General features: G+C 38.4%; 1 protein-coding gene and 1 long non-coding RNA gene across 2 annotated transcripts; both read left to right on the top strand.

The window, feature by feature from the left end:
• Nucleotides 1-16,052: 16,052 nt before the first annotated feature.
• LOC108149203 (protein CNPPD1) lies at nt 16,053-17,670 on the top strand. Its single transcript, XM_017276633.2, has 4 exons — nt 16,053-16,222; nt 16,280-16,573; nt 16,754-16,876; nt 16,928-17,670. The coding sequence occupies exons 1-4, from the start codon at nt 16,187-16,189 to the stop codon at nt 17,597-17,599; spliced, it is 1,125 nt and encodes a 374-aa protein (XP_017132122.1). The 5' UTR covers nt 16,053-16,186; the 3' UTR covers nt 17,600-17,670.
• Nucleotides 17,671-18,905: 1,235 nt separating this feature from the next.
• On the top strand, nt 18,906-24,415 carry LOC121467447. Its single transcript, XR_005977506.1, has 2 exons — nt 18,906-23,878; nt 24,207-24,415. It is a non-coding gene; the product is annotated as an uncharacterized LOC121467447 (long non-coding RNA).
• Nucleotides 24,416-24,601: the final 186 nt, after the last annotated feature.

Below are 24,601 nucleotides of genomic sequence, written 5' to 3'. Positions count from 1 at the left end.
GCGTACATCGGATTGGATACGTCATCATCAGAGCCAAGATCCGCATCCCTTACACAACATTGAAGAAACTTAGGATTAAAACCGATCAACTACAACAATGATAACACAAATGCTAGCACGGGAAGCAAAGCGGACAAAACTTGGATTTTGATGGGACATCTGCGCTTAAATAAACACATTTTATTAACGATTATGAAGAAACTAGCCAACGTTTTGGGTTTTCATCGACTCTCAAAAGCCCTGAAAGGTCAGCAAGAGCAAAAGTAAAGCTACTGCTTATCTCTGCTCAAGAACTAAGTAGAACTATCCATTCTAAACAAAGCATATGGTGGTCCTGAAAACATTGCACTGGAATTAACAAAAAAAGCGCACAAAATAAAGGAAGTAACAGAGCCCTCAGATTTTGAAGAATTGCGCCGGATTAGATTACAAAACCACTTAAAACTAATTTTTAAAAAACTAACCTAAGTCACCTTCTATTTTTACTTTATTTTACGTAATAGTATTTTTAAGGCGTGTGAACAATTTTATCTTGCATTGCGTGTGGGGCATCTTAAAAAAATTAGCAGTGCCACGCAATCTTTATCCATTCATTTAATAAGACATCGAATATTTTCTGTGAAAATCCCAAGTCCATTGTTGCCGGCCCATTCATTTACACGTTCAAATTCTCTGTTACAAACATCTATACACTCATTTGTTCTGTTTAAAGGACATTAACATATATAGTAAACAATAAGGGACCAAGCCCAGACCCTTGGGGTTCACCACGATTAACATTTTCATATGAAGACGAAACGCTAGACAGTACAACAGATTTCCAACGATTTTATAAGTACGAAGACACAAGTTTGACATAAGTTTTAGAAAACATAAACATATTACATTGTTTTGCACATAGTCCAGTAAAACTAAGAGTGTAATATTGTTTTCGTCTATTTGTTTCCTTAGATCGTCTGTAATTTTTAAAATAGCTGAGGTACAGCTTCTGTTTTTCCTAAAACCAGACAGATTATTATTAAGCATTGCATTGTCGGACATAAATTTATTAATTTGATTAGCCATGAGATTTTTAAAAACCTTTGATAGGTATGGGAAAAATGGAGATGGGTCTGTACACATTATTTGATTTGGAAATCGGAATTAATTTTGCCGTTTTCTAACAGTCCGGATATTTAGATACTGATACAGTATTGAACGTATACGTTGTGTATGACAGGATCTTTGGCAGCAGTATTTTTATAAATTTGGGGCTTATGTTGTCAGACCCAGTGGAGTCACTCTTAATTCTTAGTATACTCTGAAGGACATCACACTGGTTAACACACATAAGCCCAAATCTAATATCACAGACTGTTTCAGGTACAAATCGTGGGTTCAGATATTTTAAGTGATTTCAGGTACTGTGCAGTTTAAGAACTTTTTATTAAGTTCATTAACATTTATGTCTTGCTCAAGTCAAATGCATATTCCCAGGTTTTTAATTATCCATGTCTGAGTAGTGGAAGATTCGTTGTTGAATTTACGGGAATAGAAAATAGCTTTGGCGGTATCAGTAAGTTCTTCTGCTTAATCTGATGATAACAGAGAACCTCTTATGGCTGGTGTTGAATCCAGAAGAATTTTTGACTATAATGCATCTGGGTTTTTCAGTATATGTTTATCGTTATGTTGAAATATAGTCCAAAAATATGAAAATTACATTTCTGTTAATCTTTCAGCTGTTAGCCATTTAATTTTTTTCCTCTAAGCTTAATATAAGTGTTATAGTGGATCAGAAATGTATCTTTTAAGGTTCCTCACATTTTTCAACTGCAAATTTCTAAACAAATGGATATCAGAATGTAAGTTTTGAATTTTATGAAAGGGTCGATTTTAGGTTAGACGGTCCACATTGTCCTTTATATCAAAAAAGTATAGAAAGCTAAAAATGACAAGAAAGAAAAAAAAAACAACAAAATATTCTTCCACAGAACAGTCGGAGCCTAGGTGGCGCCATCTGTGGAATACATAGCCAACACTAGAAGCTAAGAGCGTGCTGCACCTCCACCCCCAACTAACAGTTCTATTGTTCTCTCTTAGTGATTTGCTACCTTAGGCAGCACAACGGTCGATCGGTGGCTGAGCAGCGGCAGAGCGGCGATAGAAAAATGCATAACTTATAAAATATTCTAATGCCTTCATTTTGAACTTAAATTACCTTAAAAGACATACTTCTTTACAAAAAGCGAGCGATTTACAGGATCAAGCGCTTTAAAAAAACTATTATTCCTTAAGCCTTCAAGTCTGAGTAAAATCGTTTACAAAAAGCTTGTGGGCAGCAGACAACTTAGAGACAACACTGTAATTGCTTCTTCTCGTTATATTTTTCTTTTTATTTTGTTATATAGCATTGGAGATTCAAAAGAAGGGAGCTTTTCTTTAAACTCGTACAAAAAACTAAGGTTCACTTGAACATGGCTTAAGAATAAATCTGCGCTAAGATATCGGGAATTGTTTGATTTGTATTTATTTGACTTTGTCTTTCAGAGCTACAATATAAAAAAAATACTTAAAACTTAACTTAAACAAAATTATTTATTATAACTACATAAATAAAGTAATGTACTGTTAAACTGTGCAGATTTTGTGATCATTTTTTTTAGAAGTATGTTCAAACATTCCATAGTCTGACCACGCGCACAAATAAGTTGGTTTTTGTAACAGAGCACTTCTTCTAATGTATTTTAACGATGAAAAGATACGAAGGTTCTTTTTGGATAAAAATTTTTTGCAGAAAAATTAAGATTTACATCTTTATCCATTCATTTAGTGAGACATCGAATATTTTCTGTGAAAATTCGGATATGTGATTTCTATGTGGTATGTTAAATATATACCTGACTATGCAATTAAATAATACTTTAAGTTTGTTTTTACTGATAGTGTCACAGTTTGAAAAACTTCTATTCCATAAAATAACGCTGGAACAATGCAGTTTTTAGCTATTAGTAAACGTGTATGGGTGCGCAGTCAATTTTAGTCACGGATAATGACCTTATTATGCCATATGTTTTCACTATAGACTTTGTCAAATGATCATTTCAGGTAAAAGTTCTGTTGAATGTGAAACCTAAGTTTACAGCTGTTTCAACGTACTCAAGTGGCGTGTTATTTATACTCAGTGGCTGAAAACTATTAAAAATATCTTTCTTTTACTTATGGCAAGACATATTGATTTTGATGGGTTGATCCCAAGCCCATTGTTGCCGGCCTACTCATATACACGTGCAAGTTCTCTGTTACAAACATCTATACACTCATTTCTGTTTAAAGGACGAATCACATACATTTGGACATCATCAGCATACAAGTGTACATTACATTCAGATAACGCATTGCGAAGGTCATTAACATATAAGGTAAACAATAAGGGACCAAGCACAGACCCTTGGGGTACACAACGATTAACATTTTCATATGAAGACGAAAAGCTAGACAGTACAACAGATTGACGACGATTTTGTAGGTACGAAGACACAAGTTTGACAGAAGTTAAAAAAAAAAAACATAAACATATTACGTAGTTTTGCACAAAGGACATTATGGTTTCCTGTATCGAAGACCTTAGTCCAGTAAACTAAGAGTGTAACATTGTTTTCGTGATCATTGTTCCCTTATGTCGTCTGCAATAACTGATATATCTCATCGTTAACTGAGATACAGCTTCTGTTTTTCCTAAAACCATACTGATTATTATTAAGCATTGAATTGTCGGACATAAATTTATTAATTTAATCAGTCATGAGATTTTCAAATACCTTTGATAGGTATGGTAAAATTGAGATGGGTCTGTACTCATTATTTTATTTGGTAATCGGAATTATTTTTGCCGTTTTCCAAAAGTTCGGATATTTAGATTTTTCAGTACAGTATTAAAGATATACGATATGTATGGATGGATCTTTGGCAGCAGTACAAGTCGTGGGTTCACATATTTATTTTCAGTGATTTCAGGTACTGTGCAGATTAAGAATAGAAAGAGAAATTTGTCTTGGCGGTATCAGTAAGTTGGGACATTTTTTGTCTCAATGACTTGAACACCGCGTAAGCTTGAGGAGTTTTGTACCTTCTCCACTTATTGTACGCCCCGTCACGCTGTAATAGTGCGTCTTTGATGTTTCTTTGAAATCACGGTTTTTCAGAAAACGAATAACTTTGCTACAGATAAGTATAAGACAGTTATATAAATAACAAATGTTGTGTTGTAAAAGGTTAACTTGTTTCTCTAATTCGGAAAGGAAATATATGTTATTCCAATTGCACGAATTAAAGATTTAGTCCAAAAGGTGATAGTTGATATTTCTAAAGTCCCTAAACTATTGAATAGTCAAGGTATTGTAGGTCAGGTGCATAATTCAAGAATAAGAAGTCATGTTTTGAAAAGGATGGGACAATAAGTTGGTCATATATAGCTAATCTGTCTGTATCAGGCACAAAAAATAAATTAAAAAGCGAGTTGCGGGTTTTGGTAAAATGCGCAGGGGACAGGAGTTTACCAGGTTCATCCCCAGCGATTTCATTTCCTCTGAGAGGTTGCAAACAAAATCTGAATTAATACTGTAATTAACAATTAAGCGACAACCATTGAACCGGAACAAACGGAAAAAACTAAAACGAGCTCAACGAAGGGTAAGCCCAAGAGGATGTGTCTCATTTGCTGCGAGGAAAGACATGCTCTTACCAAATGCAACATATTTTTATTTTGGCCAACCAACACAAAGTGTGTTATTGCTGTTTAAAGTCCATGCAACGAAAGACAGCAGTGCAAAATCGATAACTGCGAAAAATTCCATAGCTTGCTACTTCACAAACGGCAAATTACAAATGTCGCACAGAACATAACCGAATGTGTTTCAAAAGATAAGCATTGTTCAAGATGGTTGCTGTCACAGTCTACGGTCAAAAGCGCTTCAAGGACATTGTTGCATTTTTAGATGAAGGCAGATATCAACAATTATGGATATTAGTTTGGCTCGAGAAGTCGTAATGGAAGGCGAAAGCAAACCATTCTGCTTCAGTTGGACAGGAGGCGTATATAGATAAGGTTTAGATGCAAAATCAGTTAGGATCACTATTAGTGCGAAATGTGGTAATAAATACCACCTAGAAGATGTATGGATAATCAATGATTTAAAACTTCCATCGCAAATAAATAAATAATCTGCAGGACAAGCAACACATGCTTCTGATTGGTAAAGGACATGCTAATTTGATCAGTACTAGAGGTATAATTGGTAACAATTATAGCCTGGTCCTACCCTGGAAACATGAACAAGTCAAACCCCCTGATGTAAACAGATGGCTACCCAGCGGCTCAAATGCCTTCAATGAAAACTGTTAAGAGGCAAAGATTAAGCAAAAACTACCAATATGAAATACACAAATTAACAGATATGGATGTCTTAAAATCTCCTAAATTATGGTATTTACCTCATTTTACAGTTGTTAACCCCAGTAGTCTTGGTAAGGTCAAACTCGTCTTTGATGCTGCGCCTAAATGCAATGGAACTTCTCTTAACAAGAATCTTCTTACTGGCCCAGACTGGTCAACATCGATCGTGGGCCTACGATGCGCTTTCGACAAACGACAGCCATGCTTTTCGGCACAACTTCTTCGCCGTTTTAAGCTCAATTTGTAAAGAATTTCGAAGTCAGGAAATATCAAGAATAATATCCAGAAGCGGTGAAGGATATTATTACAAATCATTCCAAGCCAGAATTAAATATTAATAATCAGAGAGAGAGAAATAGACGCACTTTTGTGAAGCTCCGCTTTAAACACCGAAAAACACCTTAAACTCGTCTTAAAAAAAATAAAAACTGCTTACGGCAGCAGCATAAATAAGAGTATAACACATTAAAGTTCTTGTTGCCCGGAATAAATCGGTTTTAAGCAGTTAATCGCTTCTTAATAAATTCACAATTTTAAGTGCAACAACAAAACAATAAAGAAACAGTGCATAGCAAAACACAAGAGCACAGAGGCAAAACACTCAACACATCAAAACACTCAACCCTCTCGACACCAACACAAATATGTCTTCAGCAGCTAAGCAACTTAGGAAGGAAACTCACTCCGATCTGAAGGGAGCCCGTGACTCCGACGTTCAACTGCTCCACACGATCGACCTCAGATTTTCCGAGCTAAACGAAAGTCTTGCAGGGGAGATTCGTGATGGCGAGGCACGTATAACCGGCACTCTGGAAGAAAAATTCAAGTTAATAGCAGCTGACTGCAACAAACTTTCACTGAGAGTCACTCAACTGGAAAGCGAGGTGAGAGAGATGGGGATGCTGAGGCAGCGGGTCCAGGAGCTGGAGGCGAAACTGTCCAAAAACTGCCAGGATCAGCGCGTTGACGAGTTGGAGGCAAAGTGGGTGGCCTCCTGCAACGCACAGGCGGCTTCTGAAGTCGCCTGTGACTTGCGTTGGCATCGGGTCCCACAAGTCCAGGGGGAAAATGTGAAAGCACTTTTTCACGCACTGTGCTTCTCTCTCAAACTGACCCCGCCGCCTAAAGTACGTACGATTTTTCGAACGCGACCGCGAAAATCGACCCGTACAGTAGTGGATCCAATTATAATTATTAAAATGGAACACATGCACGATAAGGCGACACTGCTGCGTGCGTTCGGGGCATACCGAAAAGAAAACAAAACGCAACTGAGCTTAAAGCTCATCGGCCTAGACTCGCCAGCGTTTATATATATAAACGAACAGCTGACGAAAACAAAATATGAAATTTTCAAGCGGGCGATGCATCTCATGAGGCTGAAGCGCCTAACAGCTGTTTTCTCTCGCCCTCGAGATATCTTCGTAAAGGAGAGAGAGAGGGAGGGGAGGCCATTTGCGTGCAAAGCCTGGGCGATCTGGCTCAAATGGAGATTTGCACCCCCGATGAATTAGCTGCGCTGGAAGCTGCAAGTTCTGGGACATTAAATGATAATTCATTTCGCACCTAAGAGGCGCTTATACTTATATTCCATTGTTGTGAAATTATCAGTAGTTTTATTATATATATTAAGGATTAGTAACAGTCGCATTAATTTTATTTTGTTTCCTGGTGTGGTGTGTCCTTATGTCATAAATATTTATAGACTGCGAGCGCAGCTAATATTACAATTAAATAATTTAAAATGGGTGACAGCAACAACAATAACATAAACATAAATCCAAATCGATCAACTAGCCATGCGATGTTAAGGGTTCTCGGAAAGAAAAGAGCTGGTCTTAATGTGTGTCATATAAATGCTCAAAGCCTCACACGAAAAATTGAAGAATTTAGATACCTCTTTATCAATTCGAGCGTAGATGTTATATGTGTTTCTGAAACTTGGTTTGTTCCTAATTTATGTGATGCTAAAAAGTTATGTTCCACGTTTATATGTAAAAACTCAACCAGTAGTGCAATTGAATACTTATTTATAGAAAGTAGATGCCAAAGATATGCTGATAAGCTACAAATTGGGTGTATATACCGACCTAACTGCCGGATTGACTATGAACAATTTTTAAACATCATTCCTGACGTGTCAATTAATTATTCTGACATAATGACGTCAGGCGATTTTAATAGCGATATTTTAAGGGAATCCCACCTTGCAGAGGTCATGAAATCGCTGGGGATGAAGTTTGTTAATTTTGTGTCCCCTACGCATTTTACCAAAACCCGCAACTCGCTTTTAAACTTATTTTTTGTGTCTAATACAGACAAAGTAGCTACATATGACCAACTTATTGTCCCACCGTTTTCAAAACACGACCTCATATACTTGACTTACGCACTTGACCTACAATACCTTGACCATCCAATAGTTTTTAGGGACTTTAGAACTATGACCTTTTGGACTCCACCTTTAATTTGTGCAATTGGAATGACATATATTCCCTTTCCGAAGAAGACGAACAAGTTAACTTTTTACAAAACAATATTTGTTATTTATATAACTGTCTCGTACCTGTTCGTAGCAAAGTTATTCGTTTTTCTGAAAAACCATGGTTCCAAAGAAACATCAAAGACGCAATATTACAGCGTGACGGGGCGTACAATAAGTGGAGAAGGTACAGGACACCTCAAGCTTACGCAGTGGTTCAAGTCATTGAGAAAAAAGGTGACCAAACTTACTGACACCGCCAAGACAAATTTCTATTCCCATAAATTCAACAACGCAGCTTCCACTGCTCAGACATGTAAAATAATTAAAAACCTGGGAATATGCAAAGTTAAACCAAGACTTGAACAAGACATAAATGTAAATGAACTTAATAAAAAGTTCTTAAGCTGCACGGTACCTGAAATCACTGAAAAAAAATATCTGAACCCACGATTTGTACCTGAAACTGTCTGTGATATTAGATTTAGGTTTTTGTGTGTTAATCAGTAGGATGTCCTTCAAAGTATACTAAGAATTAAGAGTGACTCCACTGGGTCTGACAACATAAGCCCAAAATTTATGAAAATACTGCTGCCAAAGATCCATCTATACATAACGTATATCTTTAATACTGCACTGAAAAAATCTACATATCCGAACTTTTGGAAAACGGCAAAAATAATTCCGATTACCAAATAAAATAATGAGTACAGACCCATCTCCATTTTACCATACCTATCAAAGGTATTTGAGAATCTCATGGCTGATCAAATTAATCAATTTATGTCCGACAATGCAATGCTTACTTATAATCAGTCTGGTTTTAGGAAAAACAGAAGCTGTAGCTCAGCTATTTTAAAAATTGCAGACGACATAAAGGAACAAATAGGCGAAAACAATGTTACACTCTTAGTTTTACTGGACTATAGTAAGGCTTTCGATACAGTAAACCATAATGTCCTTTGTGCAAAACTACGTAATATGTTTATGTTTTCTAAAACTTCTGTCAAACTTGTGTCTTCGCACCTACAAAACAGTACCCCAAGGGTCTGTGCTTGGTCCCTTATTGTTTTCCTTATATGTTAATGACCTTTCCAATGCGTTATTTGAATGTAATGTACACTTGTATGCTGATTATGTCCAAAACAGAATAAATGAATGTATAGATGTTTGTAACAGAGAACTTGAACGTGTAAATGAGTGGGCCGGCAACAATGGACTTGGGATACGTTGATACAGCTGTAAACTTAGGTTTTACATTCAACAGAACTCTTACCTGGAATGATCATATTACAAAGTCTGAAGGGAAAACATATGGCATATTAAGGACATTATCCGTAATTAAAAATTGCCTGCCCACCCATATACGTTTACTAATAGGTAAAACCTGCATTGTTCCAGCACTATTTTATGGAGTAGAAGATTTTTCAAACTGTGACACTACCAGTAAGAACAAAATTAAAATTCTATTTAATTGCATAGCCAGGTATATATTCAACCAACCACATAGAAGTCACGTATCCGAATTTTCGCTGAAAATATTCGATATCTCGCTAAATGAATGGATAAAGATGCGAAACTTAATTTTTCTGCATAAAATTATTTTCCAAAAAGAACCTTCGTATCTTTTCGAAAAACTTCAATTTACATCCTCTAGAAGAGCAAACAATCTTATTTGCATAAGACCCAGATCATTGACATTCGAAAGACAATTTTTAAATTGCCAAAATTGGGACTTTTGCGACAACAGTGCTACAAGTTAAGCATAACTTATTATTAGGGGACTAGTCACAGTGAAAGTTTTGTTTTCTAGTTATTATTTTAAATTGGGATTCTTAACGTTAACATATATTAATACTTATTAATTTTTTTTTTTTTTGTATGTTTTATTAGTTAAGGTATTAAAATTGTTATTTTTACTTAATTTTATAACTGCGGTTTTATTTAATTTAATTGGGAGGTGTGCATATAGATAGACATTTTTGTTTTGAATTGGGCAGTGCTTTTAAATGATTTGATGTTATTAGGAACACAGGCGAACAGTATTTATAAATAAATGGTTGTCAGAGCTGAGCTAACTGAGTTCTTGTGCAAGTTAAGTTGCTTGTTCTTTGGGAGACACTGAAGAGCAAACAGATAAGGTGGCCCGTTAGTATTTTTACTATGTAATAGGTAAGAGTAAAACAAACAAATTCAGATCCATGTTAAAATTTTTTTCGGCATTCTCATTTATATGTTCTCTAGGCATAGAGTAAGAACAATATAGAGCCACCATTCGCTAAAAAAGGGGAAAATTTCAGTTTCTCATGGTTCTATTCGAACTTGTAATTTGGCGGTGCGTTTCTGCAGCTGAACTGCTCACTCTCATTGCTGAGGGCTGGTGCGAGCAGTGCAGTTGCAAGTTCGCCGTGGGAACGAGTTGCAAGTTCGAACCAAAAACTGAAAAGTGGGGTGGGAAAATAAATTTAACTTCGAACATGGCTCTCAGCAGAGCTTGGGCAGAGGTTCGGACAGAACAAACGGTGGCTCTATATAGTTCTTACTCTATGCTCTAGGTCCAATATTAGAGACATATCTGGCGATGTTGTTAAGAAGGACTTTCATATTAAAGCTGATTGAATCACATTTTTTAAAAATTTTGACTCCATAAAACCAAGAGGAGGTCAGAAAGGCTTTGGCAAGTAGAAGACGAATATTACTTACTAGGCAATAACGATTTTGTCAAGGTAACTTGTCGGATCATTCCATACGTTTTGCCTGGCATTTATGTGATCTTCCCCGAGAGCGTGCCTATATTTGTACATTTGGTGCCATTTTCAATGGTCGATATGTCCGAAAAAATTCTGAAAAATTACTAATTATTTTGTTTTTGCGGGGTTAGGGCCCAGGTCATTTCTGTGGGACCATTTAAATATGTTTGACAGCTCAACGTTACACACATTAATACATTCACATATTTGATTTAACGAGCATCTAACATTCATTTGAACGTCATCTGCATACATATGTGATCCGTATATGTATATTAATGTATATGTTTAACACATAGGGAAGATCATTTACATAAATAGAAAATAATACAGGACCAAGAACTGAACCTTGAGGGTTCCCACTTATGAATTTTTAAAAGGACGAAGTGGTAGTTGCAGAAACAACGGATTGCAGACGGTTTATACGATACGATTAGAAAAGTTTAACGGCAAGAGTCGAAAAGTTGTGCATTTTGAACAATTTAGTGCGACTTTCTAAAGTCAAGTAAGGTTAATAAAGTGATCTGACCTGAGTCTACTCTTTTACTGATGTCTTCTGTTACTTTAAGAATTGGAGTAGTACTGCTCCTTCCGCAACGAAAGCCGGATTGATGGTTATTAAAAAGTTTGTTTTGGTACATAAAATCATTGTTTTGGATAGCCATCATCTGCTCAAACGCTTTAGAATGAAAAGAGGCTATACCTATGGGTCTATAGTCATTCAAGGATTTGGATTTTTCGATGGGAATTATCTTGTTAATCTTCCACATGCCTGGAATCGTTGATTGCGTAAAACCGGTATTGAAAATATGCGTAAGGAACGGAAGTAGTCGCGGTAACAGGATTTTAAAGAATTTCGGGTTAATTTCGTAAAATTTTAAGAATAAATTCAAGGTCATCATTGACTGACACAAACAAAATGAATACTAGAATCACTTTGGTTAAAGGTTCAGCATTCAGGTACGAGTTGCAAGTAATATCAGGTACAGAGGCATTTACAAACTGGTGAGTGAGGATTTCAACATCTACCCCTGCTTTAGAGGTTGATATTGTTTTTCCCATTCCAAGTTTTTTTTAAGTTTTCCATGTCCCTTAATTTGATATCACAGAACCAAATTTTTGGTACAGGTAGTTTCTTTTGGCTGAAACTTTCAGCTGCACATTTTTTCTGATTAATTTAAATTGTTTGAACGTTTAATGTTATTCCCAAATCAGAGTTGTTGATTAGTTGTAATTCGTTTATTGCGTAACGGAACAGTTTTAACATACAAATAAAAAGCATTCGTTTGCAGTGCCACAAGTTCTGAGTTAACTATTGGAAATGTAAATATATCAGCAATTTTGCACGAAAACCCTTCTTGGTCAAGAAGACTGTAGTCAAGGTTTCTTAACTGATGCTCAAATTGTAGTCGGAGTGGTCTAGAATTAAATTAAAGTCATATATATAAGGTCATGCTTCCAAAAGTTCGGAACAGATTATACAAAAATCAATTATGGTATTTCTCAAACGACTAAATCTCTGAATTGCTGTTTCAGCAGTTATTCTTAACAATTAATGTAATGACCCAAACGTTTTACTGTTAAATTCGTCAAACAATTGTCTCAGTTGCTGTTTGTCAATTGCTTAAGCTTTGTTTGTCTTATAGCCCAGTCCCACAGAGCCCATTCAAGCGAAACGGTTGAGGTTTTTGATGGATGGTGGCCTGGTGTTCTTACAGAGCCACCGCCTTTAATGCAATGGATTAATTGTTAAATGGCACACAATAAAAATATATCTTCTCCACAGCTTAAAATAAAAAAAAAATAAAAAATAAAATTACAGGTCACAAGTCAATATATCTTCGAGGTCCAGAAGATCTTTTTGAGAAACGTCAACATTTCTACGATCTTGGGCTTTAGTGAAGCTCTTCTCTGTGTTACGATTTCTCCAGTTTTGGAGTCTCAGTCAAAGAGGTTGGCCGCAAAGAAGAAACTTATAGTCTGATTTCATTGCCGCATTAGTGGACTTTTTAAATGTCCCTGATTCCATTGGAGAATTAGCATTTAGTGAGTACCACGAACAGATGATCTGGGTTTGTTTACTTTTGAATTGTGGCAAATCCAAAAGAAATGAATTAAAGGTAATGAGTCAGCTTACGGAAGTAAGCTTTGGTTGTGTAAATTTGTCGAGTTCTTCGCAAATAAAATGCAGTGCTTCTACGAGGAGGTTTTATGAAGTTGCGGCCTGGATGGAAACAGATTATTGAACAAAACGGCGCATATTTGAAGCAAACCCGATCACTTTAAAACAGTAAAAAGCGGAAGGCAGATATTTGACAACCTTATACATAATTATTCATTGTTTTCAATTTTACAGTTGATAATTCGGGAACCGTCAGTGGCAAGCTGAGGTGGACTTTGGAAATGGAGATGACCCAGTTCATAATGATCCAAATCTACATCATTTAATTGCATTTGCTGCAAGTCAAGGTTTTGCTGTTGTACAACAACAAAATTTTTGGTAAATTATTCATTTTAGTCTCTCAGAACAACAAAATTGTTGGTAAATTATTCATTTTAGCCTCGCAGAATCCACTTCAACAAACTTTGTTAGTGTTAAAATAAGATGCTTTCGGAATGCGTGTGTGCTGCATGTGCTCTTGAAGAATCGGTTTATCAAATTTGAAAAATCCCAATTGTGTTTGGCAGATGGACGGTGTGGAAGAGAGTATTAGCCAAAATAACCGAATTCGGGCAGCGGAGCTCTTCCAACGGCTTGAAAAGTTAAATGTAACTTAAGTGCCGAATAAAGTGGACGTTAAAAATTCAGGTACCCACCTTTTTTGGAGATTCCAGAGATTGGGAACTATTTAATGAGTTATTAAAAGAACTCAATGTTTAAGAGAGGATTGAAGTCATACCTTTCATTTTCTCACTTATTAGGGAACCAGTTATGGTTCTCAGAATTTTGGATTGATAATGCCTAATGCCATCCTTGATCAGAATGCCAGCACCTCCATGACATCGGGATGATATGTCGCATAAAATGTATAGCCATTAAGGTGAAAATAATTTTTGTTCGTTAAGTGAAAGATACAAGCATGACGTCAATGCTCGTTGTTGTGCTGCGATATGCCATTTGCATTCCAGGAAGATATTATTAGTGAAACCATCTAAACTGATTTTTGTTTAATTAAGAGCTCCAAAAGAAGATTTTGCGTACGCATAAGCTCCTGTAGCGTTTTCTGCATTGCTACCATTGTGTTTGTTATAGTGACAAACATTTATTCTAACCCATTTGGCAATTGGTCGGTAATTTCAGAACCCTGGTTCGATATCTTTTTCTGCGTTATTCCTGCATTGGCTTGGGAAGGCGTAGTCCTAGGCCGTGAGGCATATGATACGTTGTTATAGCTTAGCGCCTGAGCAAAAAAAAACTCCTGGAGTCGCGGTTGATGGTACATATATACGGTATGTTATGTCGGCTGACTGGTTTTCGAGCCGCAGTTATTTGTTGTGTTAGGCGTGATTTTAGCTCTTTATAGACAGGGCAGCCTCTGTAATTGGCAGTGTGGTTTCCACAAAAAGTTATCAATGTTTAAGTTATCTAAGATAGGCAATTGAGAACGTTTATTGGCTCTACAAATGATTCAATTTACATGCTCAAATTAAAGGCTTTAACTCATAATAATCATGAAATTTAAACATGCTCTTTTTTATAAACTATGGTGGGTTGGCAACCCGTCAAAAACACCAACAGCTTCCCTTCCTTGTCGTCCAAGTTGGCAAATTCCTCGATAGCATTATGGATGTCTTGCTGACCGTTAGAGATTTCCGTAAACTCGCTCATATTAATGATTTGTAATTTATTTCGCGTTGATTCTGGCAATGCAAAAGTAGACAAACCCAGATGAGCTGTTCGTGCCACTCACATTTCGGAGTCAGGCACATTTAAAAATCAGGCACATTTAAAAAGTCCACTAACATGGGAAGGGAATCAAGCTATAAGCCTTATTCGACCTCTTTCAATTTTAGGAGTAAAGTTTAAGTACGGTTAGCTCATTTCTGAATGAAAACACTGATACGGGTATGACATTACATTGTTCGCCTCATTCATTGACGAATTCATTGAAGCTTAGAGACATAGGCAGCTATATGGAAACTGCTTGAGATTTTTTTGGTTATATAATCACGGTCCCACTGCCTTTTTAACGATAAATTCAAACTTTTTTTGTTTGTTATATAGTGTATTTCGTATACATTTAAGTCTCGCTTTTTCATTTCGTTCTGTCGTCAACTCGAATAAATGATACAATACAATTTTGCTCATTGATGTATCGGCCCCGGTTGTATTTCATCGAATGGTATTTTTATAGCAAAATCAGGTTCATATATTTTACTATCGGGGTCAGGCTTTCGGCAAGTCAGTAATACAGAATTGCTGCAACTCCGAGCACAGCTAATAAAATCAAGAAATAATTTCAACTGAACCTATCGTGCTTTTAATTTCTAAGCTAAAGGGTGGCATTTTGGTTGTCTTCCCCATAAACAGTGTTCTTTTCTTCTTCTTTTAATTTTTGTATCCTACTAGTAGCTGATTAGTTGTTTTTGCATCAGTGGATGCCCGTGTGAATAGGTCGCTTCAACTTTTTCGCTACAAATCTTTTAAGCGGCTGTGTGCAGACGCTTTAATAGCATATTTCCACAGAGATCCGTTGAAGGGATGGTCCGTAAGGTTTGGTCGTTAAAAAAATTTCCCAGCTAGTCCGCCGTTAAAGTTAGACGAACTTTGACTGACTAATTTATGCAATAGTTGGCAGATGTTTTTGCGGTGCAGCCCTGTTCCAACGCAGTCCATCTCTGAAAAACCGTTGAGATTTTTGAAATACTGTAACTCCGGTTTCCACAGAGCAGATTCACCTTCCGATTTCAGTAGATCTGTACAGCTGTGGCTCCTGAAAACATAAACAAAGATGGTTGGCCTGTTGTTTTTGTTAAAGTTTTGATGAGCCACGGCTGTTCAGATCAGGTGAAATCGGATGGTGGAAGGTGAATCTGCTCTGTGGAAACCGGAGTTACACTATTTCAACAATCTCAATGGTTTTTCATGGATGGACTGCGTTGGAACAAGGCTGCACCGCAAAAACATCTGCCAACTATCGCATAAATTAGTCAGTCAAAGTCCTTCTAATTTTAACGGCGGACTAATGCCCTCTTTCCACAAAGTCCATCCGTTGGAAACGGTGGATGTGCTCTGTGAAAATCGAAGTTTCACATATGTGGAAAATTCCAACCATATCCAACGGATGGACTGTGTGAAAAGAGGGCAGAAGGCGTTTACCACTTTTCGTTTACTATCGAATTTAAAACATACATCGATAGTGTTTCTAAACCCAATTATCCGATATATCGATACTATCATGAGTGGCCAACCCAGCTCTAAGTTTGACAGCTCAACTAATAAATTAAAATTACCGAATAAAAAGTGCGATTGTTTTTATATTGTTAATTAACGATATCGGTTCTAACCGTTTCATCCAAATGGGACGCAGTAAGTTGGTTTTTCCGACGAAAAAGGTACGAAACAAAAAACTTTAACTATAGAAGGTTTTTAAAAATTAGTTTAATTGACAGGTTGTGCAGCACGACGTGTTTATAAATCGGATTCGTAAAAGTCTTTATTATGGTGTGGGAACAGCCGATACAGACATGGAAGTCTCCCTGCCCTTGGCGGAGTACGCAGCAGATACGTTTTCGGAGCCACATCGGGGTCACTCCTTACATCGCTTAAGTTGGGTTGCTGCTGCAAAAGTACAGGCCACACCTTGCTCTCTAATTATGGCACTGATCTATTTGGACCGATTAAACATCATCGACCCGGGGTATAGCTCCCAAATCACTCCGCATGAGCTTTTTGTTGTATCACTGGTAAGTCAGCATGAACACCTGTTCATCGACCTGAGCCGAGAACCAACACATAAGCACGTGACCATGTGGACAGTGATAAGATATAAAGCACTGGTTCCTCTAGTTCTCAATGGAATGAAATATTTTCAATCCAGCTGTCAGTCTTTCTGTCTATTCGATAGCTTTAATATATTTTTTTAGATGATTTCCACTAAATTCTATGTCGGTCATGACGAACGGTTTTATCTGGAAGACTGGGCCAATGAAGGCAACATGACAGAAGGCAGAATCAAGGAAATGGAGCTAAATTTTCTTTCCGCTATGGTAAGCAGTTCAAAAGTGTATAGCCACCTTTACAAAACATTTTCGTTGTAGGACTGGAATATATACATATCGAACGAGCACTTTTTTAATAAATTAAACAGTGTTGAACGAACTCTAGCTGAGCGGCAGGGATTGCGGAGAGGCTGGTTTACTTACAGTGAGCTGGTGCAGCTGCTGCCCAGCTTTGCGTGGACGAAATTCCTGGTAAACAGTTTTTCCGTACTAGCGCTGAGCTATGCAGCTAGTGTAATTACCTTGGCGGGAGCTTTTTTTGTAGCCAGCCAAGTTCCGGGCACTCTGTGGCACCGTCGAGTGTGTAGTGCCCCAGAAGTACAATCAAGCCCATTGAATATTGTGACATCAGAATTCGAACCACAAGTACCTCCTGTTAATCAGCGCGAAATCTCCGCTTTACCATTAAACGAAAGTTGCCGTGCGTTAAACGTAAATGAGGACCTGCAAATTCTTAAACAGCAGTACTACGCAGAGGCAAGACTGAATAAAATAGGGCTTTCGCGCCACTTAGTCCGATCTGTACCTAATCTACCATTAATAAGCAACTATGCGAAACTGAAATTATTCCCTTCAATGGATGACACTCAAAACTGGCTTAGCATCAAACCACAGTACAAACCCCACCAAGATCATACAAATTGTTGGATAACTCTTTTCAACATACAATTGGAAAATTATTCGAAACATGGTCAAAATGTTTCTTTTTGATTCGATGGCCAGAACTGTCTCCAAAGTTTATATGAAATAAATTATTTTTCGCTTAAGAATTTAGAAGTCAACGTTATTGTTTTCATTATCATGCAAATTCGGTTGTGGAATTGATTTTAAAAGTAATCTGATAAATTGCATACCTTTTTTTTAAGAGGGTATTATAATTACGTTACTAACTAATGAAGTAACTTATGCGTTTAAAAATACATTTCCAATTCTTAAAGGGAGTTAGAAGGGTATTTGTCGGGTTAAAACTGACAGAGTTACAGCGTTTGAAGCGACTCGAACATTGATTTTTTTGTTTTGTACGGTAAAACACGCTATTTTTATTTTTTTTTATTTTCTTTCCACTTAATTGAGCACTCATTTTAAAATGACAGTTTGAAGGAACCAGTTTTATTAATTTTGTTCCTACTCTATCAACTTTACTTAATAGCATAAAATGTGAATTTCAACTAGATCTACAACTTTTCTTTCAGTTTTTTTTATAAAGTTTTTAATATAAATAAATAGGCGTTTAATCGAAACAGCCGTACATGTAGGCATTGCCTGTCTTCATCCTTTTTGAAGACCTCAATCCACCGGCCTGTACCTCGGCGAATATTGATATTTTTTTTATATATTCTCAATATTTCAATAATAAACCCATACAAAATTTTAAATAAAACAATTTATTTATCTTGAAAAAATTCTTTGAATTCAGGCTCCTAGACAAGATTACTCCCATAGGAGGCTAAAACTCAAACACTTTTTACGAATAAATTTTTTTTTCTTTTCAGAGATTTATTATTCCAAATATAAAACAAAAATACATTTCTAATTTTGATACTATCAATACAATCGAATATTTGATTTTAAAATATCGAATAATCAATAAACCATCGATATTTTCCCAGCTCTATTGAACGGAGGGTACTTAAGGTTTTGCCGTTCCAATATTATCCCAGTTAGTCCGCCTTTAAAATTTGACGGACTGCGGTGCAGCCCTCTTTCCACGCAGTCCATCCCTGAAAAACCGTTGGGATTTTTCCGGTTTCCACAGCACATCCACCTTGAGTTTGTTTGCGTTTTGACTGTTCAGATCAGCTGAAATCGGAAGGTGGATGTGCTCTTTGGAAATCGGAGTTTCACATTTGTTGAAAATTCTCACCGTTTCCAGGGGATGGACTGTGTGGAAAGAGGGCATTAGTTCGCCGGTTTCCACAGAGCAGATCCACCTTCCGATAACAGCTGATCTAAACAGCTGTGGCTCATCAAAACATAACTTTGTTTATCTTTTGACGAGCCAGATCAGCTATTATCGAAAGGTGGATTTTTTTTTTTAAATTTCTAAACGTTTCCAACGGAGGGGCAAACAAACCAATAAAAACACACAAATATTTTTAAACCTACACACATTTGGCAATTCCTTGTGTTCCCCCTGCTGAACTGGAGGTCACCTGCTCATCCCTCCCGACCATGCAGACTGCCTTGGGCAACATACTTGCAGCTGCCCCAAATATATTTGTTTACCTTTATTTATTCGTTTTTCTTTTTTTTTTAATTGCACCATTATGTACCCCTTTTACCAATATCCCCGCCTCTCCCATTAATTAATCTTTACTCCATGTTCATCTTTCTTATTTTCCTTTAATAATTCTTATTTACTAGTTTTTAAAACATATTACCCTTTTGTGGACCCCAGTGTACGTTTTCGGGTTTCCCAAAATTGATATACTCCTTGACCCTGACCTACCGTAAGAGCTCTTAAGGTTGTTTATTCTTTCTTTACCAGGGATTTAAAAAAAATGTAATTGTATACGCAAGGAAAATTGAATTTATATTGCTCCGGGCTCAAATCCCCACGCTCACAAACAACTCAGTATTTTTCAGTATAAAATCACCCCTGCGCCGACGTTCGATATGGCTATCGATAGCCCGGCCACAACAACCACACTGACAATCAACAACAATCCGAATACGAAAACAAAACAAGAGAATTGGCAGTGAAGAAATGGCCTTAATCCGTAATCTGGAGTCAGAACCACGGATTTGACACCCGCAGGACACATAGGAACTCTCCAAGCGCCCAACGAGGAAAAACGCCCAATATGCCCAACGACCCAGTCTGGACTTCGGTGATTCTTACTCCGGAAGATCAGCTGTCCTGTTATACGTGAAATATCTGAAACATATTCCAGATTTATATTTCTTCTCTCTTCCAGATACTCTTCGTTGGTCGTTCATATCCCCTTGGTGTAGGTCGCCTTCTTCAGACATCCCTTACTGCTTTAAGTCCTTCACATGGTACACCCCGCAGAGCTTTCCGCGCATGTTTTCCACTTCATACATATGATTACCCACGGGCCTGCGAATCCTGCACTTGACAAACTTTCTGGCGAATTTCGCATTAAAGTTCTTTTCAAAGTCACTTTGTACAATATTCCTTCGGAAGATTTCTTGCCCTGGCTTGAATGTGATCTGCCGTGTGGTCCGATTATAGTAGCGCGCGCTGGACTCGTGCGCTCTATGTATATTCCTGCGGATCGACTCGCGCAACAGTTCCAACCTATCTCCATGTTCTAGATGCCGGATTTTGCAGTCCTCCAACGAGAGCAGCTTTCTTGCCAATTGGTAATCAGCCCCACTTGTGAACATATGCTGGCCAAACAGTGCAAAATACGGTGTAGAGCCGGTGGCCTGGTGTATCGAGCTTCTTAAAGCCGTTTCTATCTCGGGCAGATATAAGTCCCAGTCGCGGTGATCCTGATCCAAGTAGGCCCTAATCACATTCAGCACCGATTGGTTCACTCTTTCGGACGCATTGGACTGAAGAGAATTAACCGCCGTCCTTACATGTTTTATTTGGTAAAGCTGTATCATATCCGCAAACTTCTTTCCCACGAATTGTTTTCCATTATCGGAATGCAGTATTTCCGGTACGCCAAACGTGTGGAACACTTCGCTGGTCAAAAACCTTACGACTGCTGCTGCAGTGGCCTCCCTCATGGCTTTTAAAAAGACGAATTTCGAAAAATGGTCTACCACTAGAGTGCGTTTGAATACAAAGCCGTCCACTACTTTTAAATCCGGCAATCTCTCCTGATTTGCCTCGACCTCCTTTCTCAACTCGGTGTAGTCCGCCGCTAGGACCATCTTGCCAGCCGCCCACTCAAATCCTTCAATGACATCAGCCATTTTAGGCTAGAGTGGTCTGTTATTATCGTAAGCGGCATCAACTCTATATATTGCCTGAACCGTTTTACACCAAGACGGCCGCCATGCACTCCTTTTCGGTAACGCTATACTTAATTTGGAAAGAATTGAGCTTCTGAGAATAGAAAGCGATTGGTCTTTCACCGTCATCCTCTTCTTCCTGGAATAACACTGCTCCTATTCCAACATCTGAAGCATCACATTGCACGTAGAACCTTTTAGGGAAGTCCGGATGCCGTAACACTAGAGCTGATATAAGCGCAGTTTTTAAGGCTTCCATTGCTTCCTTAGCGTCATTTCGAATTTTCGACCCTTTTTTAAGGTATCCGTGAGCGGTGCTGCCAATTCAGCAAAGTTCCTGATGAATCTGCGATACCATCCGGCTGTACCCAAAAGGCGTCGTACTTCCTTTGCACTTCTTGGTTCCGGCATGTTTCGGATTGCATCCACTTTACCAGGATCCGTCCTCAGGACTCCTTTACTTATGATAAACCCAAGATATCGCAGCTCCTTAAAACAAAAATGTGAATTTTTGAGCCCTATCTTCAAACCTGCTTCTCGGAGACATAGAGAAACTCTTTTCAACGCTTCTATATGCTCGTCGAATGTAGGAGATACCACCAGCAAATCTTCAAGGTATAAAAACACCTTCTCCCTGAGCGTTTGAGGTATCACTTTGTCCATCAAGCGACATAAACGTTGGGCAGCGTTGGTTAATCCAAACGGCATAGCTACGAATTGGCACAACGGCCGTCCCGGCACTGTAAACGCTGTGTACTTTCTATGGCTCTCTTCCAACTCTATCTGCCAAAATGCAAGCTTTAGGTCGACGCTCGTTATAAACCTGGTCGTATCAATGCGACTCAGTATGCCCCCTATATTTTGCTGCCGATATGCATCCTTTATGGTTCTCTCATTCAGCTTCCGGGCATCTAAGCAGAGTCGATTTTTACCAGGCTTTCTAACTAGTGTAATCGTATTGCTCCAGGCGCTATCGCTCTCTTCAATGACCCCTAGGCGCAACATTTCATCTACTTTCTCATATATAAGCTTTTGGACAGCAGGAGATACCGGATAATGGCGATCTTTTACCGGAACTGCCTCCTTTACCAGCTCAATAGTGCGCTTCATGTTCTTCCCAATCCGTGCTCTTCAAAAGACAGAAATTATTCTTAAACTTCTTTCAACTGCGACCTTTGGTTGTTACTAAGATCGTGTGGTTAGGGATTTATTCTGTCTGGTACCTCTTGCATTAGCTTGCTTTCCGTCGTGAGTTCTTCGAGCCCGAATATTTCTGGTGCTATCCCAAATCCACGCCAAAAATCGACTCCCAGATACAGCTCCTGACCCAGAGGACATAGAAAAATACTCATGTTGACATTGGTACCCTTATAATTAACTGGAATTCGTATTTTTCCTAATATGTTTTGGGATGATCCACTTGCAGTTCGCACCTTTGCATGATAGGGTTACCAAGGAATTCCCATTTTGTGCACTAACTCCTTGCAGCCTTTGCCCAACAAGCTTACGGATGCGCAAGAATCCAGTAGCCCACGAAATTCCTTTCCGGCCATCTGCACCAATACATATGGGCGCGGATCTGTTCTGGCTTCTTTTCTGCCCATGGCCGTAACTGATCGTTGCACCTGCTGCCGTTCTTGCCGACGTTTCTTAAACCTTTCTCTAGCTTTCTTAACTCTTCTTGTTATTAATGTCTTTCCCATCAGCTGATTCTTATAAAATATGCGATCTCGAGCCTCCATATACCGGCGCAGGCGTTCCTGCAGTGACAACAATACCCTGTCAGGATTGGATGTTGTTTCCCTGACCGCAGCTTGCTTGCTGTCTTACTGTTTTAGTGCTGCCTCCTCGGATTTTCCGTAGGCTCTCTCCCGGAACGTAGATTGCCTGCCACTCCCGCGTTCCGGAGACCGTTTCCCTGGCTGCATTTGGGGCATTTTGGAGTAAATGTGTTTGCCAATCCACATTTGTAGCAGAACAGATTCCGTTGCTCCGCTTCGCACTCCTTAAAACCATGACCCTTCTGCTGACAGTTCCAGCACACCATTGGCTTCCTCATGGACTCGACACCGATTGCTTCCACAGCTTCCTATTATCGTAATAACGCCGCTCTATTATCGCAATAACGCCGCTCTAAAGCAGTTTAGAGCTCGGACCAGTCCCTCGGCGGCTTTGTGCGGATCATTAGCCAGTACCACTCGGAGGCATCTTCAACCAGAAGGCGATGGAAATCTCTTCACAACTCTGGCCACGGCATGCCGTAGTGTTGTTGAAGGTGTTCTACCCGAAAGAAAAAATACTCGGCGCTCATGGTTCCTGTGTTGCCTGCAAATTGGAATCCCCATTTGTCGAGAGGAATATAGAATCTCAATTGCCCACCCCTTGGCTGCTGTTTGCACCAGGCATGTTGGGTGCAAATCGGTTACTAATATTGCCTGGTAAATGTAGCATCGATTGAGACACATTAGAGATTCCATTCTGCCCAAGATTCGGAAATAAGTTCCTATAAGCTGGTTGCACGTTGCCGCTAAGCGCCTGCCTTTGTCGTCCTCCTCCTGGTACTTCGGTGTCAGCCGCACTTCCGCCGCCTTCCTGCTGGCTTCTGTCCTCCTGCATGTTTTGCTGACCGGGCCGACTAATGATTGGCCCAATTCGGCTGTTCGCACTTCCAGCTGATGATGATGATGCTGGCGAATTTCCTTTTAACTCCAGCTTTTTCATCAGTTCAGCGAATCCGGTCTGCATACATTGTTCGATTCGCACATCTACCAACTGTTGCATGTCGACTCTTAATTGCTCCTGGGACGTCATAATTAACAGCTCGATTTCCCTTCTGTCGCCTGAGCCTGAGTCGTATTCCGCCGCAGCTTCCGCGCTATACTGCTCTTGTATTGGGTCCAACTGAATATGCGAGTAGGTTCCAAAAGGAGTACAAGTGTTATCGAGATTTAACCCCCTAGGAATAACTCCCTTTTGTTGCGCGCTTAGACGGTTCCTATCCCCTGGCCTTCCTTACCCTTGATCTTGCTCTGTATTTTCGTTGTCACTCATTCTGGACAGGTGAGTACTTCCCATTGAATTTTGCGTATATATTTAAAACTATTAACATCTCCTACCTGAACTAAATGAACTATATTTTATTTATTGACGGATTTCCTATCAATTTATTTAACCAAATGGGAGAAAGATTTGAAAGATTAGATTTATGGTATACAGGGTGCATTATATTGGTAAACAAAAACAAACAATTATTGCGAAATGTATGAAGGTAGAGATCCCGAATTTTTTCGTCGACTAGCTAAATTATCAACTTAATTGATAATTACTAGACAAAGAAAAAAAAAATCCCAAAACATTACCAATTCTTATTAATTTTCCTTTCCTTTAGGTATTACCACTTCCACCGTCCGAAGCTACTTTCTCTCTAATCATTGGAGCAAACGACATCGGACTACAACTGAATGTGATGTGATTTCGGATCCTATTTTGGACGCCGGTTGCTGGATGAGTAGCTCTTGGAAGGGAAATAATCAGAATTAGCTTCTAATTTTCCTACACGCAGAAAAATAGTTGGAAATATATATGAATTGGATAATACAACTATTTTAAATAGGTGCTGGGGAGCGATCCAATTTGTTGGTTGGATTATCTAGTTTTCTTGGATCCACAGGAATTGGATATATTCACCAACTGAGAGAGTTCGACAAAAAAAGCGTTTGTTTGCTTGATCCAACTTTTTGGTATATGGTTGCTATTTAGTTGGTTCATAAAACCATCTACCAG

This window comes from Drosophila elegans, unplaced genomic scaffold (assembly GCF_018152505.1).
Source record: "Drosophila elegans isolate 14027-0461.03 unplaced genomic scaffold, ASM1815250v1 contig_402, whole genome shotgun sequence".
Classification (NCBI taxonomy): Eukaryota; Metazoa; Arthropoda; class Insecta; order Diptera; family Drosophilidae; genus Drosophila; species Drosophila elegans.
This window is presented reverse-complemented; position numbering and strand designations above follow the sequence as displayed.